Source organism: Platalea leucorodia (genome assembly GCF_965183815.1).
Source record: "Platalea leucorodia genome assembly, chromosome: 8".
NCBI lineage: Eukaryota > Metazoa > Chordata > Aves > Pelecaniformes > Threskiornithidae > Platalea > Platalea leucorodia.
The window spans coordinates 34323203-34349060 of record NC_138830.1 but is presented as its reverse complement, the minus strand read 5'-3'; the positions used below and the strand labels follow the sequence as shown (position 1 = coordinate 34349060).

Here is a 25858-nt window from a genome sequence, read left to right as displayed (position 1 = left end):
GGACCCTCTGCCAGCGCGGGGTCGAGCCACGCTGACATATCCCGCGGGTGACGCGGGGCTCCCACCAGTGACACGCGTGGGGCTGCCAGCCCCCCCGTCAGAGCCCGGCGTCCCCGAAGAGGCGCAGGCGCCCGCCCCTGTTGGTTTTAATTGTGCCGCTAATGAGGTTCCTGACAGCGACGGGATGGCCGGGACCGCCGGCGCGGGGCGGGCGGTGCCCGGTCAGGCTGCGCCCGGTGCCGGCCCCTGCAGCCCGCCCCGCCGGGGGAGCGGGGCCGACCCCGGCCCGGGCGGGGGGAGCGGCGGGGGCGGGTCCCGCCTGGGCCCGGCCCCGCCCCCGTTGCCACGGCGACGTTGTCAGCAACCCTCCGGCAACGCCCCCCCGCCCCGCCTGGGCCAATGGCGCGGCGGCGCCCGGCCTGCTCGCCGGTGACGTCATGGCCGGTGAAAATCCCCCGTGGCCGCGGGAGCGGCGGTGGCGGCGGCGCGGCCCCGTGGCCCGGCGCGGCCCGGCCCGGCCCGCAGCATGGCCAAGCACCACCGCACGCCGGCGCGCTCCGCCGAGCCCGTCATCGAGGTCAAGAGCAAGGTAAGCGCCCGCCGGGGCGGGGGCCGGGGCCGGTGATGCCGGTGCCGGTTCCGCCGGGTCACGGCCGGGCGCGCCGCCGCCGCCGCGCCGGGCAGCACACGTGGGGCGGCACCGCGTACCGGGGAGCGGCGCGGGAGCCAGGCCGTGCGGGCGCTCCGCTCCCCTGCGCTGCGCTGCGCTGCGGCGGCGCTGCCCGGGGCCTCCCCGAGCCCGGCCCGGCCCGGCGGCCGCGGCGTCCCGCCAGCCTGGGCTCTGCCGGGCCGCGGGCCCGCTCGGCGCGGCCGGCATCGGCCATGGGAGCGTCGCCGGGGAGCGCTCGACAAACGCGTGCCCGCCCCGGTGCGCGGTGCTGGCAGCCCCGCTGTGCGGCGTGGCCCCGCCGGTGCGGGCGTGCTGGGTGCGCGGTCACCCCGGGCGCACGCCTCGCCCGGATGTGCTCTCGCCCAGATGTGCCCGCTAAGCAGGGCACGCACGTCCCCGGCTATGCCATCACCCGGCCGGGCACCCCCACCAAGGGATGAACCCCCTGCTGTGCACCCAGATGTGTGCACTTGCACGGCTGTGCGCTCACCCAGACGTGGTCTCCCCCAGATGTGTGTGCTCATCCAGATGTGTGCTTACCCAGTGCACTCTTGCCCAGATGTGTGCCCTCACGCAGCTGTGCCCACCCGCCCAGCCCTGTGCTCGCCCATACGTGCATGCTCCCCCGCTGCACCCTTGTCCAGCTGTGCGCTCACCCAGCTGTGCCCTTGCCTGCCCGGGGCCCCCGGCGGGGTGCGCGGTGCCCTCCTTCCCAGGGTGCGCCGGCCGCCACCTGCCCCAGGATCAGACCGATCCCCCTTGGGCAGCGTGATCCTCGCAGCGTTCCTCAGCCTGTTCTTAATTGGCTTCCCCTTTGTCATGACTGAAGGAGGCAATAATTAACGCTGTTGCTCATCAGGTGCTACAGCAGCGCCTGTGTCGCAGGGAAGGGCCTTCCAGCAGCATGGTGCCCACCGTGGCTGGTGGTATGGCCAGAAGGGCCTTCCTCCACCGCAAGGGCACCTCTCTGCCTCGTCACTTCGGTGTTGGGGCAGGAAAATGGCTCTGCTCGTTTTATTTTGCGTTTGGGACAGGTGCTGCCTGGGTTTTTGCCTTGGTGCTGCCGGGGCTCTGGAGCCGGCGGTGCCCGGCTCTGCCCGCCCCGGGGCAGCTCTGCACAGCACCCTGCCTGCATCAGTCCTGCCGGCCAGAGCCAGCCCTGCCCAGCCTCACCCTCTTTCTTCTTCTCCTCCTCCCCTTCCTCCTCCTCCTCCTCCTCTGCAGTTTGATGCCGAATTTCGCCGGTTCGCCATGAAGCGCTCTGGTGCAGGCAGCTTCCAGGACTTCTACCGCCTGCTGCAGACGGTGCACCAGATCCCACGGGTGGACGTGCTCCTGGGCTACACGGACGTCCACGGTGACCTCCTGCCCATCAACAATGATGACAACTACCACAAAGCCCTGTCCTCCGCCAACCCCCTCCTCAGGGTCATCATCCAGAAGAAGGGTAAGCGGAGCTGGAGAAGTGCACTGGATCCAGAGAAGGGCACCGGATCTGTCCTCCCCGTCAAGGGAAATGAGCTACATCCCGTGGTACCACTGGTTCCACGTTTGGGCAGCCACCACTATGGGGGACTGATCCAGAGGTGGCGGCACCGGGAGGCTCCCAGAGCCCCGCTGGGGCTGTGGCATCCACGCGGGCTCTCCCCGGCAGCCCTTCCCCATGGCAAAGACACCCACGCCAGCCTGGCCCCGCGTACCCTGGCGAGCAAAGGCAAATCCTTGCGATTCACCCCTTTGAAGTCGCGTTTTCCAGCAGGGCTTGTGTGGGCTCCCGGAAAACACTGCGTTACTCGCGTGAGCATTGTGCAGGGAGCCCTGTCCAGCTCCCTGCCCTGAGGCAGCAGCAGCCATCATTTTGGCAGAGCTCTCGGGGTGCCATGGAGTTTTTGGTGGTGGGAGGAGGCTCATCTCCTCCCTGGCTGCCTGGGGCTCAGCCTGACCTTAGTCGTGCGTTCCCAGAGTGCAGCTTCCTTGCACAGGAGCGTGAAATCACTGTGATAGCAGCATCCCAATGAGGATGAAAGCCTCCTGGTGACAAACAGTCTGGGTATGTCTCCTCTTCACCGGGGAGACGAGCCCGTCCCCGTTTAGTAGCACCGAGGCTTTCTCTTTAGTAGCACCATAAAGCAACAGTGCGCAACGCTGGAGCCTGATCTAAAAGCCTCACTTTCCCCAGCATGGTGCCCAGAGTGACTCTGTATTTCCAGCTCACGTTAGTGGTACAAAGTCCCTGGGCGAGGGGTGATGCCAGTGGCCGGCCCCAGCTGCTGTGCCAGTTTTCCTGGGCTCTTGCATCAGGGTGGTGCAGGATGGCCTGGACACGCATTTCCTCTGGGGCCACAAGGCACAGGGGCCTGCAGCAGCGATCCAGGCTGGTGGCAGGATGCAGCCAGAGCCTGCGGTGTGCTCTGGGGCTGTGGCTGTCAGCACTGCACGGCTGGACCCAGGCTGCGGCACGGGGAGCTGGCATGGGGCTGGTTGTGCCGGGGCTTCCACAGGAGCATTGCTCCTGCTCCCAGAGCCACCTCGTCTGCTGCTGGGAAAAGCCTGTGAGGGCCTGTGGGTGACTGTGCTCAGCTGGCACGGTGCAGAGAGTGGGCAGCCGTGGCCCCAGCACCGTGGGCAAGCGCGATAAGGAGGGTGAGGAGGCAGAGCCAGCACCCAGCTGTGCCTGTGGGAGAGGGGCCGTGGGGCCGGCAGCGCTGCAGGAGGCATGCGGAGAGGCCAGGAGCGAGCCCGGGGTGAGTCACAGCTGATTTAAAATGGATCCAGGTCATCCCGGGGCTGGGCTGTGGTCAAACCAGTCCGGGTCGGCGAGGAATGCGGCTGCAGTGCCTCTCACACACCGGGCTTGGGGAGCCATGCACGCACATGTGTGTGTAGGTGTGCACCCATCGGTGGGCTCTGCGGCAGCTGGTCCTGATGCAGGGCGTCAAAAAGCAAAGGCCACAGCTTGGTTTCTCTCTGTGCCGTCACCCCCTTGGGTGAAGCCATCCCCACAGGGCAGCCTGGCTGGGGACAGTGGCACTGGCCATCCTTAGCTGGGCTTGGCTCATGGGAAGGGCAGGGGAAAGCCCAGCACATTGCCAGGGCCACCGGTGGGCTCATTCATGGGGTGCTGGACCTGCCTGGCCCAGCCGCTCCGTGCCCCTTTGAGAGGAGCTGTGCACTGAAATAGCTGTGGGAAAGCCTCCACCGCCCTTCCCCAAGCTAAAAATACACCAGCCTGTGTGTGCAGGGAGATATTTATAAGCCACAAGCCCTGGCAGGCTAGCTTAGCTAGGGAGAAACCCTGCATCCCCCAGGCTTGGGGGCATCCCCAGTGCCCCTGCGGCTGGAGCAGGGTCTGGGTGCTGGTGGGGGACACCGTGGGGAACACACCAGCAATGCAGCATCCAGATCTGGGCTCTCCCGTGGAAAGGGATGGGGAGAAACCAGAGAGGGTCCAGGGGATGCTCCCCAGCACCTGGTGGATGCGATCTGGAGGGGACTTGGCAGAGCTGGGCCCCACAGAGCAGCCCCAGGGCAGGGTCAAGGAGGATGGAGTCAAACCCTGTGCAGTGGTGCCAGGTGGTGGAATAAGAGATAGTGGCACAAATCATGGTTTGGGATGTTCAAGGCCCCAGGGATGCTGCAGCCCTGGGATGGGTCTCCAGGAGGTGGGGACTCTCTGTCCTTGGGGATGGCAGGGCTCTGCAGGACACCGCTGCAGCCATCCCCATCCCATGCCAGCGATGGCCCCACTCCAGCAGGGACAAGGGACTCTGGTGCTGTCTCACGGGGCTGGCCTCACCTTCGTGCAGAGAGGGGGGTCCCTCTCCCCAAACCCAAACTGGGGCACAGCCACCGTGGCTCCTGGGCCATCAGGGCTGGCAGCTGTAGTGTTAAGCTGCAGAGTTTGGCTTAAAGTGTGATTAAGGCTGAATCACTGCCTCGATCCCAATAATCCTGGCCTCGTGTACACTGGGTAATCCCAGGAGATGGGCCTGGCAGAGACAGGCTGCAGGAAAAGCTGGGGTGATGCTCTGGAGAGGAAAAGTTGGCGAGACCCGTGAGCAGGGCACTTCTCCTGCTGGCTTGGGGCCAAGGGCATGTGGTTGCATCCCCAGGCAGCTGCGGTGCCTGACCCGTGTCCTTCCTTGCTCCCTACAGCAGAGTCTGATGCCAGCGTCTTCGCCTCAAACTCCTTGCAGCGGAAGAAGAAGGGTCTGCTGCGCCCCACGCACTACCGGGCCAAGCCTCACCTCCTCATCGGCATGCCCCAGGACTTCCGCCAGATCTCCTCCATCATCGACGTGGACATCCTGCCCGAGACCCACCGCCGCGTGCGGCTCCACAAGCATGGCTCCGATAAGCCACTGGGCTTCTACATCCGTGACGGCGTCAGTGTGCGCGTGGCCCCGCAGGGTGTCGAGAAGGTGCCCGGCATCTTCATCTCCCGCCTGGTGAAGGGCGGCTTGGCTGAGAGCACGGGGCTGCTGGCGGTGAGCGATGAAATCCTGGAGGTCAACGGCATCGACGTGGCTGGCAAGTCCCTGGACCAGGTGACGGACATGATGGTGGCCAATAGCCACAACCTCATCATCACCGTTAAGCCAGCCAACCAGCGCAACAACGTCATCCGCAGCAGCAAGGCCTCGGGCAGCTCGGGCATGTCCACAGACAGCACCCCCAGCCAGCAGACCCCCAGCCCGGCCTCGCAGTACCTGAGCAACTACAGCACGGCTGAGAGCGACGAGGAGGGCGACCTGGTCATCGAGAGCGACAGCGCACCCCACTACATCCCCGGGGGCTGCCCCAATGGGGGCCCCATGGACGGACCCCTCCAGCAGAGCCTGTCCCCGCACAGCTCGCGGGGCTCCCTGCAGTCCTTTGGCAGCCACGACGGCAGCCCCGGCCGGGGCAGTGGGCGGGAGGACGGCACCCTCCTCACCCTATAGCCGCGGGGTCCCGTGCCACCCTTGGTGGCCGGCTGGGTTTCTGTGCAGCCAGGCTGGTAGTGGGCACTGGGGCGATGACGGGGCCAGCGGGCAGGGGCAGAGTGGGGCTGCCTGCTGCCCTCTCCCGCCACCCACGTCCCTGGGAGCCCTGCTGCGGCACCTGCTCCCGCCAGGCACTGCCCCTCCGAGCCCCCTTGCCTCCCACCCCCCTCCTTCCAAGCAAGTGGGGTTTTTTATTGTTTTGTCAAAATATGCATCATCAATTAATATATTGCAATGGACAGTAAAACCTTTTCTAGAAAGCACCCCGCTTGTCCCTGGTTCACATAACTGCAGAGGCCAGACCCCAACAGCTGCGGGGTACAGCCCCCTCCAGGACAGCAAACAGCCCGGGTGCCATGGGACAGGGTAGGCATGTCCCCCACCAGCCCCACTGCCCCATCCCATGTGCCGTGGCCCGCCCCGTCGTGGGCCAGCATGAACCCCACGACCAGCTCTGCAGGTGCCCCAGGAGGAGGGGGACAGCGGGTAGGGACCCCAGCCCTGCGCACGCAAGGCAGCGCCTGGCAGTGGCACCTTTGACCATGGGATGCTGGGGCACATCCCTCCCCCTGCACATCCCTGTCCCACGGCATGTGTCCAGGCTGTTCTGGGCAGCGAGCCTGGCATGGTGGCCTGACACAATGAGCCTTGCCTGGCCCCCCCAGTTCACACCTTGTCCCTGCTGTGGTGCCCTCACTATGCACGGGACGCCCCGGTGACATCTGCAGGGAGCTGGGTGGCACCCGGGCTGGCAGCAGCACCCTGGCTGTCACTCAGCCCCAGTAAACGCTGCTGGGGGTGGCACAGCTCCATCCTCCTCCTCCTCCAGCCCGGAGCTCAGGGGGGCCGTACCCACCGCTCCTGCTCACCTGGGACTCCCAGCACCGAAGTGGTGGGCTGATGGTGGCTTTGGCCTTTTCTTTTCTGCTGGCCTGGCCCAGCCCCGGACCAGCACCTTCCTGCCCACAGGGACAGAGCAACGCCCCAGCGGGAAGGTGCTGCTGGGCCCTGTTGGACCCACAGTGGTGACAGCTCCTCCTCATGTCCTCCTGTCCTGGCTGGGAACAGGCCGGGCTAGATCGTGGCTGGCTGTCCCCGGAGGCCTTTGCCCCCTCTCACCACACCTCCTGCAGCATCAACCTTTGGAACCAGCACCAACACCTCTGCCCCAACCCACTGCGGCCACTGGCGACGTTTGCTCACGAAGCAGTCCAGGCACAAGGTCCAGCAGGTAGGGTGCACCTGAGGGCAGTGCTTTTCCAGCTCGTTTGCCCAAGCTGGACGCAGGTGCTCAGGGGGAGCGAGGGCACTGGCGCAGTGCCCGACCCTTCATGGCACAAGGGCTCTCCTATGGTCCTTGGATTAAACTCCGTGGGAAGCGAGAGCAAATGGTGCCGGGTGCCCTGGCCTGGCTCCCGCAGGGCAATGCTGGGCGCCCTGGGCTGGGTGCAGGCACAAGGGTGCACCCTGGCTGGCGGCAGAGCCAGCCACCCCCCCAGGGAAGCGGGGGGGCTGCATCCCAGCCCTGCTGGGTGCAGGCAGGGAGAGCAGCAAGGGCTGAGGCTGGCAGCCCTGGGGCTCCCGAGTGGGGCAACACTCATGACACACAGCCGGAGCCCAGACAGGCAAGAGAGCAAAGCAGACAGCAAGGCTGGTTAGTCCAGACTTGTTTAGGGCAGGGAGGTACACAGGGGCTGGTGCCCACGGTCCTCAGGTGCTCTCAGCGCTGTTCTCATCCAGCCGGCTCAGCCTGGCTGCAGCATTTGCCCTGAGGGCGGCCCCAGGGGAGTGTGGGGTGATTTTCCGGTTGGCATCTCACCTTCTCCAGCCCTCAAGTGCTAAAAGCTTCCCTGGCCCTTGGCAGCAGCGTTGGCCCCTGATGTCTGAGAGCACCGCAGAGTGCTGGGTGCTGCAGGCAGGGCTGGACCGCTCTGCAACATCCCCACCCCACAAAATCCTGCCCGGGATGGAGTAACCCTGTGCAAGAAGGCACCTACTTCGGGCAACTGTGCACAGCGTTCCCACCCTGTGCAGCGAAAGGAGATGGGGCAACAGGCACAAGCTGCAACAACAGAAATTTTGATGGGACTTCAGGGGAAAAAGTGTTCCCCCGAGGGTGGCACAGCCTGGGGACAGAGCCCCAGCAAGGTGGTGGTGGCAACCCCATCCTTGGAGATTTTCCTAATTCAGCTGGACAAGCGACCCCTTCTAGCTTAAATCTTTCTATGCTTCACGCAGCAGGATCCCTGCAAAGGTCCCTGTGTGGCATCTGAAGGTAAGGAGGCAGCGAGCTCACCTCCACGATGGCATCTGCCCAGCCTTGTCCTGCTGGCCTGTGGACTGAGATCTGGCAGCACTTCGCACATTCTCCACTCCAGGTCCACCACCATGTCCCAGCACTGTGAAACCCAACCTCCCTGGCCACTTTGGGCTTCTGCAGAAAGTGGGATCAGGACCCACAGCTCTCCCCCTGCCTGCACTACGTCAGTGCTGCTGGTTTCTGCACTCCTCAGGCCCTGCTGAGCCCACCGGGAGCTGGATGCACAATGAAAGAGGGAAACAATGTTTTATGGGAGAGTGTCCTGCCCCACAGACAACAAACGCTTCTCCAGACATCTGCCAGATCCCCCTGCAGCCAGCCCAGCTCTTCCCTGGGCAGGAAGGACTGAAGCTCTGCACCTCTTCGTTGTCCCCAAGCTGTCCTTGAGCTGCTGAGCCCAGCCAGCAGGTCAGAGGGCGCAGAGGCGCCGGCTGCGTGAGCAGGATGGGTCAGTGCTCAGGTCCGGGGCACACATGGCAGACGTACAGCATGAGGTTTTTGTGCAGACAAGTCTGCAGGTGCCCAGAATGAGCCATGACCATGGTCCAGCTCAGGAGAAAGAGGGAAACAAGGAACACCACAGGCAGCAGCACAGGAGACCTCCTACCAGTTTCTAGAAGTGGGAAAAAATGGGAAAATAAGAGGTGATGCCATGGATCCAGAGCAGAGAGCTGATCTCTGGGAAGTCAAGCAGCACAGAGACAACTGTTCTCCAGACCACAGAGCGTAGAGTATATTAGGGCATCTCCCTCCCTTTTCCTTGGGCAAGAGACAGCACTGGAGGGTGAGCAAGAGATGCCGGCTGCACATCGGACACCGTATATGGGCCCAGGGTCCTGAACTTGCCTTCCTCTCCTTCCTTCCCAAAGTGACGATCGTCCCTTTCCAGTGATGAAAGATATTCACGCAGAGCAGCACAACACACCCAGCCCCACTGGCTCAGGAGTCCAGCTTGATGAAGACCTTGGGCCTCGAGAAAATTTTGATGGCCTCTTCTATCTGGGAGAGCTTCCTCTCCAGCTCTACCCGCCTCTTCTGCATGCTGAGGGTGTCTGCACGCACTGGCAGCATCACCAGATCCTTTATCAGCTGCTCCTGGCCTGTAAAAGAAAAAAAAAAAAAAAAAAAAAAAGTTGTGGAAGAGCAAATAAATCCATCCTTTTCCTAACTCTGTGACCTTATCCTCAGTCGTGAAAATGATGGCAGCACTGGAACAAGGACTTAGAATACCCATCCTTCTATTCAGAGCTCAGCTGGATGAGGACTTGAGTGACCTGCTCCAGCTTTGAAGAACCAAGGGTCGGACTAGAGACCTCTGAAGGTCCCTCCCAACCAAAATCTTTCTATCATTTTAAGACCAATAGTAACCCTAACATCAGGTCCACTGGACAAGCCTGCTCCAGAGAGCCAGTCCTGTAACCTGCAGGTCCCACCAACCTGAAGGAGATTGCTCGCACACAGCTCACATCCCAGCTACATGCCTTATTCCAGGCAACTCTCCAAGTGGCAGGAATCTGTGCCCCAGAACTCTCTTCTCGAACTCTCTTCTCCCTAATCCTGGCTAGGATTGCCTGTTTTTCTGAGCTGGAATCCTTGTTTCTTTTCCTCTTACTTTGCTTCAGATTGCCGAGGGTCTCCAGCCGCTGGCCCTCTGGCATCATGGTATGACCAGGTGGCGTGTCAGGATCTGGCAGGTTTCGCAGCTGCTCCTCCATCTGTCTGCGCCACAGCTCCTTCCTCTCCAGCAGGCTGGCAAGGCAAATGAAGGCACGTGTCAGCACATCTGGCAGGAGGGGTCACCCAGGGATGCAAGCAGAAGCCAGGAATCGAGACCTTCAAACCCCACTAGTCTCCATGTCACTGCCTGATGACCACAGAGACCCACGCTGCCGGCACATGCCCTTGCTGTGGAGGGATACGCCAGGGTTTAGCCCACATGCACTGAAGGCCTGCTGGAAGAGATGAACTGAGGCTGACATGAGCTCCTCGGAGACAAGGGCTTCTGCTCCTTGCTTCTGGCCCAGGCCACTGAGTCCTCTCAAAACCATGTGTAGGCTAGTGACGGAATGAGGTTGGACAAAGTGGCTCACAGCCAGGAGTGCTGGCAGAGAACAGCAGGCACAGCAGAGAGCCAAAGGACTGACACCATGGTCAGTCCTAGGACAGGGTCACCCAGGAACTGTTTTCACTCAGAACCCCCAAATACAAGTCAATAGTTGGATGTTCCTCAGACTCCAGGTCCAAGGCAGGATGTACGCTTGCGAGGCAGTGCAAGCTATCTGCCCCTCCAACACCAGACCTTTTAATACTGAAGCTATGTCATGGGGAACAAGGCTTATGAAAGGGCAGGAGCACATTTCTCAGACTACACGGCGCAACCCCATGTCAGCCTCATTGTACGACAGCAAGCAAGGGAGGAGGAGACAAAATTCTTTCTGACCCCAGTCACACTGGCCATGGGATCCTCATTAAGTCAAGAAACCAGGAGGGACTGCATTTATTCCCTGGGCCACAGTAAATTGCACTGCTTGCATATGGCAAGAGTGCCTCTGTCCCCAGCCCCCTGTCTTTCTATGCAGAAACTGGGGGACGTGGTGAAGGGAAGTGGGCTTGTTACAGAAAGTCTTGTGGACCAGACAGGCATACGTACTACTGGGGGACGTGGCCCTTTTGCTTGGCGTTATACTCCTCCTGCTCCCGGTGCTTCTGTTCCAGCAGCTCGGCCAGTGCCTGCAGGGACTGGGAGCGCCGCAGTGGGGCCCACTTGGCATTGCGGGCATTGTGCTTAACGAAGTCAATGCTCTTGCCCTCCACCTGGATCTGGAAGAAGAGAGAGGGAGGCAGCAGGGGCTTTCTCAGCATACGCACACAGGCAGCTGCCCTTGTCCCCACAAGGGACAAAGCAAAGAGGCACCCACACAAGATGCAGAATTGCAGGTGTACGACAACAGGACGGGCATACCGTCAGCCCATCCCATCTCAGGAGCCAGAGAGACAGGCAGGAACTATGGCCATGTTTTGAGAAGAAACCAGTGCCAGAGTAAGTGCCAGAAACCCCTGGGGTGCCATGGTTTGCCTGGCACCAAAAGCCAGGGAAAACCTAAACCCCATCTTTTTGAGGTCCCCAAGCTGACCCCATGCCCTCAAAGCCAGAAAGACAGGAAGAACCAGACTTGACATAGTCCACGTGGCTCCTACTGCTGTGTTTTGAGCCCACTAGAGCAGGTAGAAGGTTGGGGGAAAAACTGGTCAGGCCCTTGCCAGACCAGTAAATGCAGCAGAGACCCTGGCAGACCAGGAACTTAGCTAGTCCTTGGGGGCATTCCCCCAGAGACAGCACTCTGTATCACAGCTCCTCTGATGGTCAATACAGGGGAGAAGGTTGCTGGGTTTGAGTTTAAAGTTTTCTTTTCTTGGTTTTCCTCCTTAGGAGTTTATGTCCTGTTTAAGTTAAGTCACTCCATGGGATTTGGGAACCGACAAACCAACAGCCACATGCTAGCCAAGGAAAGAAGACATGAGTCACATAGCAGTTTAGGACCTCCCAGACAAGACTACCTGAAAGGTTTAATTGTTAATACAGATTTAACTCTCCTTACTAAAAAGCACACCCATTTCCCAAATTTTTATCTAACGTCCAGAAGTGACAGTTCCATTGATTAAGGTGGGAGCAGTCTCCAAATCCCCTAGATCTCCTGCAAAGCCCTAGGAAGAGCAGATTTGAGATCCCTGGCACTTCTACAGCAAGGATGTGGGATTTTCAAAGGGAACTTCACAATCTCTTTAACTATGAGCAAGGATGAAGCCAGAGCGTAGTATTAGCAATCCTTGAACGCCCATTTCACCACCCCAGTGACCAAGGCCCTGTTCCTTTCCTTCAGCCAGGAATAGTATTTACAGATCTCCCTGTTCACGTAGCACGTCTGACCCGATGCTTTAGAAAAACACATGAAGAGTTCAAAGCAGGAGCAACGGTTAAGTGCCAGAAACCCCTGGGAGCATGCAGTTAGTGTGCAGCTTACCTTGGTTTCAGCACCCAGTGCCTCTGGAGCCTCTGTGTCTGCCCCTGCTTTCATCCTGGCAGGCCTTGTGGAGAGTGGTCTGCATGGCTTGATTCCAGGGCCACAGCGAGAATATGCCCTCAAGAATTTCAGAGCCTCTGGATTTGGGGGTGGGGAGCTCTCCTGGGAAAGGTGAGAAAGCACACACTAGCAGAGGGAAGCTGGAGCAAAGAGAAACCCACCCAACAAAGTCTGGGTGGTCAACCACAAGTTTCCAGCAGGCAGATGACAGCACGCTCTTTCTGCCATGACTTGGGAGAAGTTCTTGGGGGAACGCAATCTGTACACAGCCAGCAAAGGCCAAACACTGCCTACGGCAACAAATCCAGACCTGGCAACTGAACTTTGTAAAGAAACACTAAAAAAGGGGGAAAAATCTGCAGAAACATGCATTTGGATCAAATGCATGCGTAGCATTGACTGGAGAGTCCCTGTTTACTGACTAATCTGGCAGGCATGAAAGGAGAGCAACACCAGATAACCCAGCAGATACCTACCAGACCTAGGGACAATTTAAATGGATGGACAGTCCAAACTGACAATGATCATGACTCCTTAAAAAGCAGAAATCTTCCTGTGAAAAGGGCAAATGACAGCATGGAGTAAGCATGCCGAAAGTCGAGAGACACGTGCCAGTCTCCCTTGTTGGCAACACTAGAGAATGTTAACTCCCAGAAGAAGCCATCCCACCTCCATAAATCCAGAGCATGCTGCAGAGGCCTGCTACAGAAAGCTTTAATTAAATGGCACAGGTAGGCAAGAAGCTGACATAAATTAGATGCTATTCCCAAGTGCTGTTCTGGTCAGCACCCCAAATCTGTGGTTATCCTATTCTAGACAGAAAGAGGAGCAGAGTGTGAGGGAGTCTGGTAGTTTTGGGAGGGTGGAATTGCATCCAGGAGGCATCTTCAAAGGCTGTGGTTAGTGTTGGCATAAGGCAACACTGCTTGATGTCTAACAGGCAGTCTGCAACAGACTGTCTGAGGCAGTCCCCAAACAAACCCTGAAAATTGGAAGGACGCTGTGGCAAGCGGGTGACCTGACAACAAATAGAACCAGTGCAATGCTCTGCTCTTGGAAGTAACAGGAACTGTAGAGCAGAGCCTCCAGATCTTTACAGGTACCCAAGGTCTCGGCTGCTCTCTCAACTGAAGTGTAGTCCCCTTGAGGCATATTCCTTGTTGCCTGGCCCATTTAGCTTGGCAGACCTGAAGACTGAAGGTAGGATAGGACAGTAACACCAGTAATTTTGGTCTAAGGACCAGGGTATGCGATGCCCTCCACACTGCCTAGATTGATCATGCTCCAAAGATGATCAGTCTTTTTTCAACAGGAGCCAGGAGACACAGATCTCTCCGGTAGGTTAATAAGAAGTGCCTTTACCTAGTGCAGTTGGTTAGAAGTCAATTAAGTCTGTGATCTTAGGAGCATGCTAGCAGAGTGCAGCACCCCCCATCTTCCTCCATAGGAGCACTGAGACTGTCAGAGCCCTTTTCAAGGCAGCTGCTACAATTAACCGCCTCGGGGACATACAAGAGAAAAGAAACTCCGCATTAGACATCAAGACCTAACAGAATCAACTTGAACTCTAAGCAGCAGCTCCACAGAAGATGGAGATCCTTCATAGGGAACATCCCAGCTCTAGGAGAGCCACAGCAACAGTTAAAGCAATGTGAGTCAGCACCAGGGCCTCCTGCCACCTCTCTCTGGAGGAATCCACAGAGCACAAGTAACGCACCACGCAGAAACTGCCTGCACAGAGACCACCCCCTTTCCCCAAAACAAAAGAAGAAATTATCTCAATCTTCCTCTAACCCAGAGGATTTGTCAAATAAGAGCGTAGGCTTGTGTTCCTAAAGCACATGTGGGTTTGTTCCCATGTGTGGAAGGGTCACGGACATCAGAGAGGTTGGTGGCACACTGGGAAGAAGGGACACAGCATTTGGAACCACTGGCTTAGAAATCATCTTGCCAATTTTTGCAGTTGTTATCTCCACACATAATTTTAGTGTCAAAAGTTGGCCCAAGGGCCACAGACCAGAGGGAAGCAATACAGAGATGAGGAGGAACTTGAAGGCTCCAACTCAGGAAGGGAGCACCAAGAGAAGGCTTGTGTAAGTGGCAGTGCTCGAGGTGTCACCCAGCTTGCACCCACCGTCTGCACAAGCAGCAGCTTGCTGCATCGCTCCTGTCCACACAGCCTGGTTGGCTGCAATGACAGAAAAGAGACAGAGACCATGAAGGCTACCAGGGACTCACAGAAGGACAAAGCCCTCTCCTGGCAGCCAACAATCCTGAGGCCAATGGGAATGCAGGATCCAACAGTTCAAGGCTACCCCAGAGAGCCAGCGGCTTACCAGCCAAGGCAGCAGCCCTGCACTTCCCCTCCCTCGGGGAGCTTCTCCCATGCGAGGCTGAGCTGGAAGGGAGCCCCAAGGCCTCTCCTCCAGGAGGTCACTATGATGAGGGTAAGCACAACCCACCATGTGGTAGGAACCACATAGGAGCTGCAGTGCCTACTTCTGGATGAAGGAAGAGGCCAACCAAACACAGAGGTCACCTGGGTGACAGGGGTCTTCCAGATCCAAACTGATGACAGTGGATCCACCCAAAGATAGTGATGGAACTCTCCTTCCCTCTCCCGGTGGGCCTTAACTTTACTTTCTGCACAAACAAGTACACTTACACCAAGGCAACTGCTTTGGTGCATTTTTCAAAGCCCTCCAACAGAGGCACCATTTAAACACAAGAAACCCACCAGAGGAGAAAAAATTATCCAGAGAAAGAAAAAGAAAGTAGCCAAAAGCAACCCAAAACCTTCACAAAGCCAGACACCTGCTCGTTTCAGCAGTGAAGAAAGCCTGAGGAAACAAGGCACGGCCCCGCATTCCTTCTCCCACAAGCATGTGTACAGAGGACAGGAGGTACATACACCCTTGCAGGTTGTGCTGGAGCTACAAGGCCTCCATCTTGATTGCCTGGAGATGTCTGTGTGCCCCCAATGTGCAGTGGTTATTCACCAGGACAATCGCTCAGAGAAGAATCTGGAGATATATGGCCCACTGTGGGTCCACAGGGTGGTAAGTGTTGGACCAAGGTTTGATGCAGCCTGAAGACCTACCTCTGAGGACAATGATCCATGGCGCAGAATACCACAGCCTTTTGGCACAAACCTCAGACTAGCATTGCCCCAAACACTGGGAAGCTGCAAAGCCAGCTGGATGCTCCTCTAGACAGGGAATACAGCTGCAAAGGCTGCTCTGCAACCCCCAGGAACCACCTTTAGATCCCTAATGACCAAAGGGCCAAGTAGGAGCTCCAGGCAGAGGATGTGATGAGATTTTCCTCTTAGCTTCCCCTGCATGAGGGGTCTACATGGCCAGACAGGATGGAGATTATTACAGCAATCACTCTCCAGACCCAAGCCAAATGTTCTCGCTCAGCATACAGCCCCACTGTCACATCTGTCCACTGTGCTTCAGCACCGAGTTGCCCCCAGACCTGTAGGTTCTGGGACTCCGTCATCTCCACCGTCCCACAGAGCTTCATGGCTGAACTGCATCCCAGGCCAGGAGAGTTCAAGAGCTCAGTGGGTACCAACCTGCAGTTTGGCCTTCACCTTTGACTCCACGTTTTCATATTTCTGGGATTTCCACAGAGCTTTCACAGGCTTGGGCTGGCTATGCTCTTGGGCTTGCTCCTTCTCTTTGCACTTCTTCTGAATCTCCTTTATTCGCCTCACATTTTCCTTCTCATGGTCCTTGGACTCTTTCCCTGCACAGCAAGGAGAGACACAGCCTTCACCCCTTAGACACTGCCAAGGGATGCAGGCTCTTGGAGCACTGGCACGAGAGCCCACAGCTCTGTCTCCAAAGCTGGTCCAACTGCCCATAGAAATATCAAGCTCTCCCCTCTCCTGCAGACTAGGCAATCTGTGCATTTTTCCCATGCTAGATGTACACTCCTGGACTGACCCTTTTCTGCCAGAGGATCCCACAGTGCCCAGATGACCGTCAGCACAGGTCTGTGCACATTACTGGTGTTCACAGACTCCCCTGCTCTGAGGGAGTGTGGCTTACTTGTCCCATTTTGGGCTATGCTAGACAAGCCATGCCCGCACCCTCTCGAGAGCAAGGTCAATTCCCAGTTCAGCACGCCATGGTGTTTCTGAAGTGAAGAGTGGGCTGGCTAATGGCAGCTGCAGAGCCTTCAACCTGTGCTGTTCCTGGTTTCAGGCTCAGCGTCAGCCACTGTCCCACATTCAGGTGGACATAATCAAGACTATGGAGCATATTCTTTGGTTTTGAATCAAAAATTATCCTTCCTTTGGCTCCCCAAGACAGGGAAGATCTCAGCTGACGCAACCAGACCATTTCCATTCCTCTCCTGCTTTGGCACAGCAGTTGTAGCAGCCACCATGCTGGCACTAGGCAGGGCTAGGGACAACGCCACCACATGAAGTGACACCCAGTGCTCAGCCTTATCTCCTTCCTGGACCTCTGAATGTACTCTGGGTGACATCCCTGAAGAAGGGAACATCTTCCGCAAAGATGTTCTCAGTATCTACATCTACAGACAGCCTTCCCAAATCCTGCCTGGCTTCTGTAACAAGGATTTCCCCAGGTTAAACAACCTTTATACATTAAGATTTCACTGGATCCTATTTAAGTTCACTATAAAGATACTGGTTATATTCAGAGGCAGCAAACTAGAAGGGCTTGATTTATTTCCAGCATCTCTCAATAGTCTCTCACCCACAACGAGTTCCTCAAGTCCAAATTAAACAGCATTTTTTTTACAGTGTCTCTTCCCACTGCAGACCTGGGCTGGAGTGGAGTTAGGGAGGCCGCAGCAGCTCCGACTCCAGCACGGGTGATGGCCCAGGGACACCACTGCCAGGCCAAACAGACGAGATGGGGCAAACAGCCCTGCAAAGCTCAAGATCTCCCCAGGCAGCAGAGCCGAGGAATCCACCCAAATCCCTGATGCTTCATCCCTGGCCCCAGATGCAACTCAGGCCAGCAGCGACTGAGCTGTACTTACTCTTGACTGGCAGCCCCCCGTCAAGGGAGATCCCTTCGAGCTGCAGTAAGAGACTGAGCGTCCCCTTCTGCCCCTTCTCCAAAAAGTCCTTTCCGCTGGGGCGAATGCGAGGGGCTGGCTGGACCTGGCGGGCACTGCCCAAAGCGGGGTATGGGATGGGAACTGGGTCCAGGGGGGCAGAGGTAAAATCCAGCTTCTGAGCATTCCCTTCCAGCCTCCCTCGAGCTACAGAGAAAGAAAGAGGAGGAGATTATCAGGAAGCGATCTCCCCTCGTGGTTTTCTTCATCCACAGCCTACAGACAATGCTGAAGACCCCCCCTCCACCTCTACCTTAGGCTTTCCCATCTTTCCACCAGCAGTACAGACCACCTTTAGGATCACCATCCATGAGGCAGCAGAAGCACCTGCACCAGTGTGAGTGGAGACTGTTGAGGACGCCAAAGAATAAGGACATCAAATGGACAAGTGGCATCATGCCAAAGTACAAAACCGCACATCTGTAACAAGCATCAAGGACTCACCTGAGAAGGGGCGTTTGTAATAGTTTGGAAAGAGCATAGGGTCTGGAGGAATGGGTCCAGAAATCCTGGATGGTCCTTCACACATCCTGTCGTCACTCTGCCTCCACCACAGAAACCAGCCACCACTGAGAACAGAAAAGAACAGGGCTCACTGAGCCACTGAAAAGGTACATTTATTTATTTATTTATTTATTTAGATGAACTTCTGACCTTCATTAGAGAGATCACACACAGGTACAGAGATGACTTGCAGGTAGGAAATCACCCCAAATTGGACTCCATGCAGGTCAGGCAAGGGATCACGCAGCACTGTCCCTGCTGTGGGGATAATCAGCATTTTTACCAGCATTGAATCCAAAATGCCCATGGTTGCTGTAATACCGGTATCTTCAGTACAGAAAATCCTTCCTGGTTTTGCTCTCCCATATGGGAACATTTAATGCAGACATGCAAGCAGGAGCTGAGCTGCTATAACCGCCCTGCGTGCCTTTAGTGAATAGGAAACACAAGGTAGCTGGACATCATCTGACACATTTTAGCCTTAGCTTTGAATTATCTTGCACTTTGGGCTCTTTCTAAATAGTTCCTGTGGTTCAAACACAACCTATGCAAAGCAAGCTGAAGCCCGTGGCCCACACAGGTAAAGCCTTCTGCTGTATCCTCTGCAAGAGACACACCAGTGCCATCACCACCCTTGAGCAGGCTGGGACTGAACCTCAAAAGGACCCGAGACAGAAAACTTCACTCCAGGACCATGTAGGGCCAAGACGTTGAACTTCTGGGGAAGAGTTCTGAGATGAAAAGAGCCCAGCTGGTCTCCCAGGTCTCAGGGAAAACAGAGTTACCTGTTTAGAAAAACATCTTTTTCATTTCTAAATAAATTTTCAATGCAGATCAACAGGGACCAGCGCAGATCCACAAATCCCTGCTCTGGCCCACACCAGTCCCTGCTGCCTCTCTCCTCCCCATCACAGGAGGAGCACAGATCCTGCCAGCACAGGAGCAGCCAGCATCTATTTCCCCATGATGCTCACCAAGATCTCGTGGACAGCATTTTATTGCCTAGAAGAAACTTGAGGGACTTGCTCCCCACTCAGAAAATGAGGATGCAGGATGTCACACCAACAGGCACAGACTCCTGGTGAGCTTTTGACAGATGACACGACAGCCTCGATACCTCATCAGAGTCACACCATGATTTTGACAGGCGCCAGGGCAGCTTGGCTGGCGTCATTGCTGTAAGAGCTGGGGCTACAACCTGCATGCCCTGGCTCCCGAGGCAGTAATTTAAAGATTTCTGAGACCACTCTACGGGAAGAACCCCTTTCAGGATCCTTGGCATGCCAGCACTGATGGGACGCAGCATCTGCAGTTTAATTTATAAACCAGTAAACGATCAGTACAAGGCTGAGTGAGTCTGAGTCATAGCAACTAATGCACTGCAGTCTTCCTTGCTAAATAACCCCTGTTGACATGAGACCCATTAGCAAAAAGCTGTTATTCGTCTCCCAGACACAACTGCAGAGGCAATGTAAGCAATGCTGACTATTGCACACCAGCATGCATGTACAGTCTGTACCCAGCTACTCTGGAAAAGCTATTTCTGAAGAGCAGACACAGACTCTCAGCTTGAGATAAAAGGACACTGTCTTGGTATTATTTAATCTCCTTGATAATGGATCCAACTAAGCCAGAACAGGCTCTCTTATTCTAGAAAAAAAAGTGTTCACCATGAGATCACTCCAGAACAGCTACTGGCCTTGAAATTCATATCTGATCTTGATCTGAACTCGCCTTCAAACCCAGTAATTTACACGCAAAATGGCAGGCTGAAATCAAGACCTGTAACAGAGCAGACAATTAGTGTGGGGGATTGAAGGAGGAAAGGCAAGTTGATGGGAAGCGGGGGATGGAAGGCTCGTTTTATACCTTCACACAAGGCACATTTCAGGTCCCAACAGCACCCTGCCCTGCTGCAGGGAATTTGCAAATGACACCCACTCCCTGATTTGCAAGTCACATTGCCTCTGGATTGGGATCTTGCAAGATCAGACAACCTTATTACAATAGTAAGCGTCTTGCCTATCTAGGTACCTCCAGCAAACTCAACTACGTGGGACACAAGCCCCTAGCATCCATCTCCCAGCCCTGAGAAGAAGCAGCCAAGCCTCAGTTACCACTGATCAGTACAGATTTCCCAAGCTGCTGCTCTGCTCCTGCCGACTGTGAGCGTATTTGGGGGACAGAAACGAGAGAACTTCATGGCTCACTTCTGCCAAAAGGGACCTTCTCCACTGCCACTCCCATCCTTCTGCTTCATCTCTTGTGACAGCTCTGTAGCACAAACGGTCCTGTGCTGAGCCAATTCAACTCACTATCCCTGCACGAAACAAGTCACTTCTTTTGCTGGGTTAGTTTTCTGCCCGTTTAACCTTCTGTCCAAAAGCAACCTGGCTGTTACCTCCATGGGGGGATCAGAGAAGCACTGGAGCAAGCGCAAAGGAAACACAGCAGGAGCACATGCTTATGAATGCAGAGAAGGGAGGAAGAGGGAACAGGGCCAGCCCTTTTCAGCAGTGACCCGATCACTGGCTCAGCCACACCGTCTAATTTGCACCCAGGAAAGCATCTTTTCTATCACCATGTTAGAAACCTAAACATCAAGAATACAGTGCCTGACCTGTTGCCACCAGAAAGACACTATTTAGAGTATTCTCAGGCTATGAGATGCAGGCACTCTGCAAATGCGTCTGGTTAAGTCCAGGTTAACAGATATATATGTGTGCAACTCCTCTCTCTTCTTAATCCCCCCGCCAGACTGCAGAACTCACTAGGGAAGCATTGACGCTGCTCCTAGCCACAGGGCTGCACCAACCCTGTTCCCTGCTCACCTGAAATCAGCACAGCTACAAAGAGGAGCAAGGCAGTTGCCAGAGTAACCCAACAACTTTAGCATTGCTTATTCACCCAGTCTGAGCCTGGCTGGCTGCTCACTTCCTCGCCAGGACCACAGCTTAATCCTGGCCTGGCACTCCAGCAATGCAGGCTCCAGCCCTACCTCTCCCAGAAGAGCGTCCCTGCAATTTTAAGAACCATTAATTCAACTCTTTGTGCCCTTTGCCCCAGCTTACCAAGTGGTAAAAATGCTACTTATGCCCCTGGTAAACTGAGATCTTTCAGAGCCCGTATGAACCACAGCTTCCTTTCGTGGCTTGTTTTTGGCATTGTAGTTAAGGAAACTACAAAACATGAGAACGGACAAGGCTTTGGCAGGTGTTTTTCACAGCCCTGAACCTGTTGAATCTGACTCTGAAGCACTCCCTCTTCTTCACAGATCACGTTTTCACTGTGCCTGGGTCCCTGGCCAGGAAGCCGCTACCACACACAGAGATGAAGCCAGATCAGCTTCATGCCTTTATGAGTCAAGCTCTGCAAAAAGCTTGGGAAAAAAAAATCCCACAGCTGTGATAAGCTGTGATAAGCAGAGCAAGTCATCTGCAGCAAATCAAAGGGCTAATCTCTGTTCAGCTGGTCTTGGCTGTTTGCTTCCTCCCTCAGCAGTTTTAGCTGAAATGGAAAGTAGCACCAGGATAACATCCGTGCCCCAGGGCTGCACCAAAACAGGGGGGCACACAGATCTGGGGCCATACCTCCTGCAGAATGGGGGGGTCAGAAAATGAGGTCGACGTGCTGTGAACCCACCCAGTGATGTTAGTTCATGCCTATGTTTTTCCCTTCCTACCCTCTGCAGACTGCAATGGGAGAGATTAATATTCTCCTTTTAATACTATTCCCCATGCAGGTTCTCTCAGGTACCACCAGCTCTTCCCCCCTGCCAGTCTCCAAGACCCATTTTCTCTTTTGTCTCTCTAAAAACAAAGATGGCCAGGTACGGCGGTACTGTTGTTTGTACATGGGACATCTGTTCTCTAGGATCTGGGCACGTGTCCACCAACAGCCCTTCAGGAACAAAGCCAGCTTGCACACTCTGCTCAGGGAGTCAAACACTTATCCTGCAGCAGCAGCCTCGAGCAGGAGGCGAATGAGGGCTGTGCTCGGCACTGGAAGGTGGGCAGAGACTGATGTGGGTATTGCAGAGCTGCAGCCAAGTCCTCTCTCAGGAGAGCAAGGGAGGGCGACACAAGAGAGGCCCCACCTTAACGCATGGGATTCCTCTGCGATGCAAGGACGAGCCACGTGCCGAGTTCACAGGACCTGAGGTGCAACACTGGGTCCAGCGATGAAGACTGGAGCTGTGTGTCGCCGTCTACAGTCTCCCTTGGCTGTCCTGTCGTGGGAAATCAATGCAAAGCCTGTTCTGGGGCATGTGCTGAGACCCAAGACCCCACTGAACAACACCGGATACCCCTGAAAAACCCTTCTTGGCTCCTTTTGTTCCCCATCTGCCTGGGGAGGGGTGGGAGGCACAGCCAGGAAGGCAGACTCGGGGGTGTCGGAGCCGGTCTGCCCGCCAAGCCTGAGGCCGCCGGCAGAGGCTGGGCAGGAGCCCCGCAACGCTTCACCCAGCGGGGGCAGCGGCCCTTCCCCGGGGCTGCCGGCTGGCGCCAGGCCTGCACTTCGTCCCTGCCGCCCTCGGGAGGGGCATGGCGGCCCCCCGGGCCCCTGTTCCGGCGTTTCCCAGCCCGGCTCCCCCCCCCCGTCCCCGGCCTCTGCCGTCCCCGTGCCCCGCTGCCCGGCGGACAGCCCAGGGACAACCCCCGGGCCGGGGCACTGGGGCCCGTGAGGGATCTCTCCGGCTGCCCCCGAGAGGACTCACCCAGGGAGGCCGCAGAGAAGCTCTCCCGGCTGCGGCCCGGGCGAGGGGCTGGGGACGGGCGGGCCGGGCCCAACGCCGGGCCGAGGAGGCCGCGGCCCGGGCCTGGACTGGGTCCGCCCGCCGGGAGGCGAAGGCCCAGCCCGGCTCCGCCGCGCTCCCCGGCAACCGCCGCTTCCGCCGGGAGGGGCGGGGGGTCCGGGCGGGGAGCGGGGCCGGGGCGGTCGCGGTCCCGCGGCTCAGCCCCGGCCTGGGCTGGTTCTCCCCGCTGGCAGCTGCGGCCCGGAGGGCGGCGGAAGAGGGCGATCCCCAGGGCGGGATGGCCCTGTCTCGGGCTCGCTCTACAGCGAAGGTTCATCTTCGCCGGTGCCCTCGGCCTCCTCTTGCCCCGAGGTGCTTGGGGAGGACCCTGCCGGGCATCCCTGTCCGGCTTACAGCCGCCGGCCGCTGAACCGCTCCAGCGTTCAGGGCCTGGGGAGGGAAGGAGCTGGGGGCCAGAGGACTCCCAAATGTGTCCCAGCTTTCGTAGGACTGAGGAAGTCTGTCTCTAGAGCATGTCACTATTTATGTGCTTACCCTACAGCTTAGAACAAGGCTGGTACAGTGGGATCGAAGCACCTATACCAAGCAAAAAATGTGGGAATGGGGTCCCCAGCATACACCGTATACAGTACCCAGTATATGCCATAACCTGGTGTATGTCTTGGAAGAAAACCCTGACAGGCAGTTACAGAACAAGTCTTGAAATATATTTAGCTGAAATATTTTCTTATTTCTCCTTTCTGTGATTTTCTTTCCAAGTCAAGCAGCTGAACTTTTATTTCCCGGGATAAATCTGACTTAGGGTGTGCTCGCCATCAAGCTGAAAGGCCATCGTTCACTGGGCGAGTGCAGAAGACTCCCTTGGCTTGGTCAAACCAAAAGCAGCAGAATGACCACACTACTCGGGTTTGCTGTACCGGGAGACCACAATGTATGCAGATGCATTTGCCCATTTGTTTAACCAGCCACGCTTTTCCCTCATAACAGTGCATCTCAGTGCCATTGCTCTGGACATGGGTGGTTAAACAAACTTCAGAACATTTATTGCTGAGCAGAGGAGACATGGGTGCTGAGGTCAGCCTTCACCTGCTGAAGCACCCCTTTGATTGCCACATCACTCTCTCCAGGCTATAAAATGCCATCGTGTTTGTAAAAGAGCTGTGCAAGAGCCCGTGTCTCCTGCCATTGTACAATGAAGACAGAGACCACTTCTCTGCTCACAGTCAGCCTCTCCTGAACACTCGAGGGTGCAAAAGTCAAACAAAATCCTGGCATTTTCCAGGCTGGTGGCTTGAGGGATGGGACTTGATGCTGGTCTTCCTAGACCCCTCAGCAACCTTCATGGGGAGGGGACCACCAGGGTCCCTCATCCCCATCAGAGCAGGGCTGTCACCAGTGCCAGATCGGGATGGCCGCAGCCATGTCCCACAGAGCCCTGCTGTCCCTGAGGGTGGAGACTCTCCACCTACTGGTGACCCCTCCCAGGGCTGCAGCATCCCCAGGACCCCTGAACCTCTGTCACCACCGTGGCCAGCCCCATCGGCCCAGCTCCACTGCATCCCCCAGGTGCCAGGGAGCATCCCCTGGGCCCTCTCCAGTTTCTCCACCTCTGTTCTCACACAGGAGCCCAGATCTGCAGGGCCTATTGCTGGCACGTCCCCTGCGGGGGGTTAACGGTCTTCTGGAATCTCCTGCCCAACTGGCGCCTTCAAACCATCCCCAGAGCCTAGCCTGGGGCATGGGGGAGGCTTGAAGGGGAGAGGTGGGGAGGACAGCCTTGAAGTGACACCGCTCATCCCGTTACCGTGGCTTCAAACACTCGTGGTTGGCTTTTGTGGCTTCCAGTGGCCTGTGCATCCCATTACCGTGGTTTCAAACACTCGTGGTTGGCTTTTGTGGCTTCCAGTGGCCTGTGCCAGACCTCCCCATGCTGCCTTCCGGGCACGGGGCCACTTCACTGGAGGTTTCGTGGCTGGACAGGGAAGCCGCCTGTGCGGAGACCGGCGGTGAGATGCTCAGGGTGGGTAATTGGTGCCTGCAGCCTCTCAGGGTTGCGGTTGGTCAGTGGAAATGCTGAAATTGTGTTTGGATGTCCGTTTAACAGGCAAACAGAATGAATTCAGGAAGGAGGTTAGATCAGAAAAGGGTAGTCCTTAATACATCAGAATATAATGTTCCTTATTAGATACTAAACCTGTGTAGGGGCTGCCCCGCCTCATTCCCAGTGGAAGGGGAGGCAACGCCAAGGCTTTGGCCAGGGGCCGTTTGCCAATGGTTGGCCTGAAGGAGGTACAAGGCAGAGGTGCAAGATGTGCTGGGGCAGTTGGGGTCTTCTGGCAGCTCAGGGTGGGGAAGGGGTCGGTTACAGGTTTACTGAATAAGCTGTGTGGTAGAGGGGGCTAATGGCTGAGCTTCAGCGCTGGGAGGTTTTCACCTCTTTGCATCCCCGGGTGTATCGGGAGAGCTCCTAGGGACAGCTGCTTTGGAGCAGCTCACGGAGGCCTTGTGCTGGGCAGAGCTGAGCCCCCTCAAAGCCGCTACCCAGACCCAGGGCTGGGAGGGGGAACCGCTGCCCCAGCAGTTCAGCAGGGAAAGGTGGCCAGCGCCCGCGTCCCTGCAGAGGGGACTCACCGCGGCCTGGCAGAGCACCACGCGTTGGGGTGAGCCCCCGTGCCAAACCACTCATGGAGATGTTGGTCTGCACACAGATCCCACCGGTGGCCTAGAGCATCTGCCATGTCAGCCCCGGTGCCGGAGCCTCCGGCCCTGGTGAGGAGCCCCGAGGAGGGGCAGCGTGGTGGCCACGAGCCTGGGCACATCCTCGCTCAGCTGTCTGCAGCCCTGGAGAACCCAGAAGTCAAAGCTTTGGAGGTGAAGGGCGATGCCGCGTTGGACGTGGGAGCTGTGATGAGCACAACCTTTGTTCCTGGGTGCGGCACTTGGCCCTGCGTGAGCCTTGTGCGCAAACATTGGATCCCGCTGTGTGCCAAAATTTGGGGAGAGGGAAGGAATGGGAAAAGCTCCTTTCTGCAGAGGGTGGATGTCCCTGGGCTACATCTGCTCCCCAGAAACAAAACACATGATGTTACTCCCAAGTCTTTCTCAAACTGAGGATAAATGACCCCAGGTAGTTATCTGCAAGCTTCTAGTTAAGCTGCATGAAATGGCAGCTGAATAATTTCCAGCCAGCTCCTTGTAGAGTGGTTTTCTGCCCTGGCGGCACACTCGAGGGTGTCCCCAGCTGATGGTTGGGGCGTGGCAGTGCCATGGGGGGGACGGGGCTGGGACAACCAGGTGGCAACCCGAGCCCTGGGAGGGCCAGTGGGACTCATAGGGCCACCGGGCCCTGCAGTCCCACCCACCATAGACAGCCACTGCAGCAACACAGGTTGCTCCCACTCAGCAGCCGGCCAGGCTCGCCTCCAAGACCTTGAGGCCACG

General features: G+C 57.1%; 2 protein-coding genes across 4 annotated transcripts; one reads left to right on the top strand and one right to left on the bottom strand.

Annotated features, from left to right (window-relative positions):
• Positions 1-399: 399 nt before the first annotated feature.
• Positions 400-5613, top strand: PARD6A (par-6 family cell polarity regulator alpha; the record flags this gene model as incomplete). Its single annotated transcript, XM_082319223.1, is given in 4 exon segments — positions 400-504; positions 506-589; positions 1895-2117; positions 4826-5613. Coding segments are annotated over 4 exon segments (1200 nt in total).
• Positions 5614-8212: 2599 nt separating this feature from the next.
• On the bottom strand, positions 8213-22511 carry ENKD1 (enkurin domain containing 1). Of its 3 annotated transcripts, none has more exons than XM_082319617.1 (10): positions 22379-22511; positions 21758-21889; positions 17812-17919; positions 17602-17726; positions 17080-17304; positions 15638-15810; positions 11998-12159; positions 10626-10795; positions 9588-9724; positions 8214-9075 (listed from the first exon to the last, which is right to left on the bottom strand). In XM_082319617.1, exons 4-10 carry the CDS (start codon positions 17684-17686, stop codon positions 8915-8917), a joined length of 1113 nt encoding a protein of 370 aa, XP_082175743.1. In that variant the 5' UTR covers positions 17687-17726; positions 17812-17919; positions 21758-21889; positions 22379-22511; the 3' UTR covers positions 8214-8914. The 3 variants fall into 3 exon arrangements, with proteins under 3 accessions (XP_082175745.1, XP_082175743.1, XP_082175744.1); XM_082319618.1 differs by having other exon boundaries at positions 21758-21884; XM_082319619.1 differs by lacking the exon at positions 17812-17919 and having other exon boundaries at positions 8213-9075.
• Positions 22512-25858: the final 3347 nt, after the last annotated feature.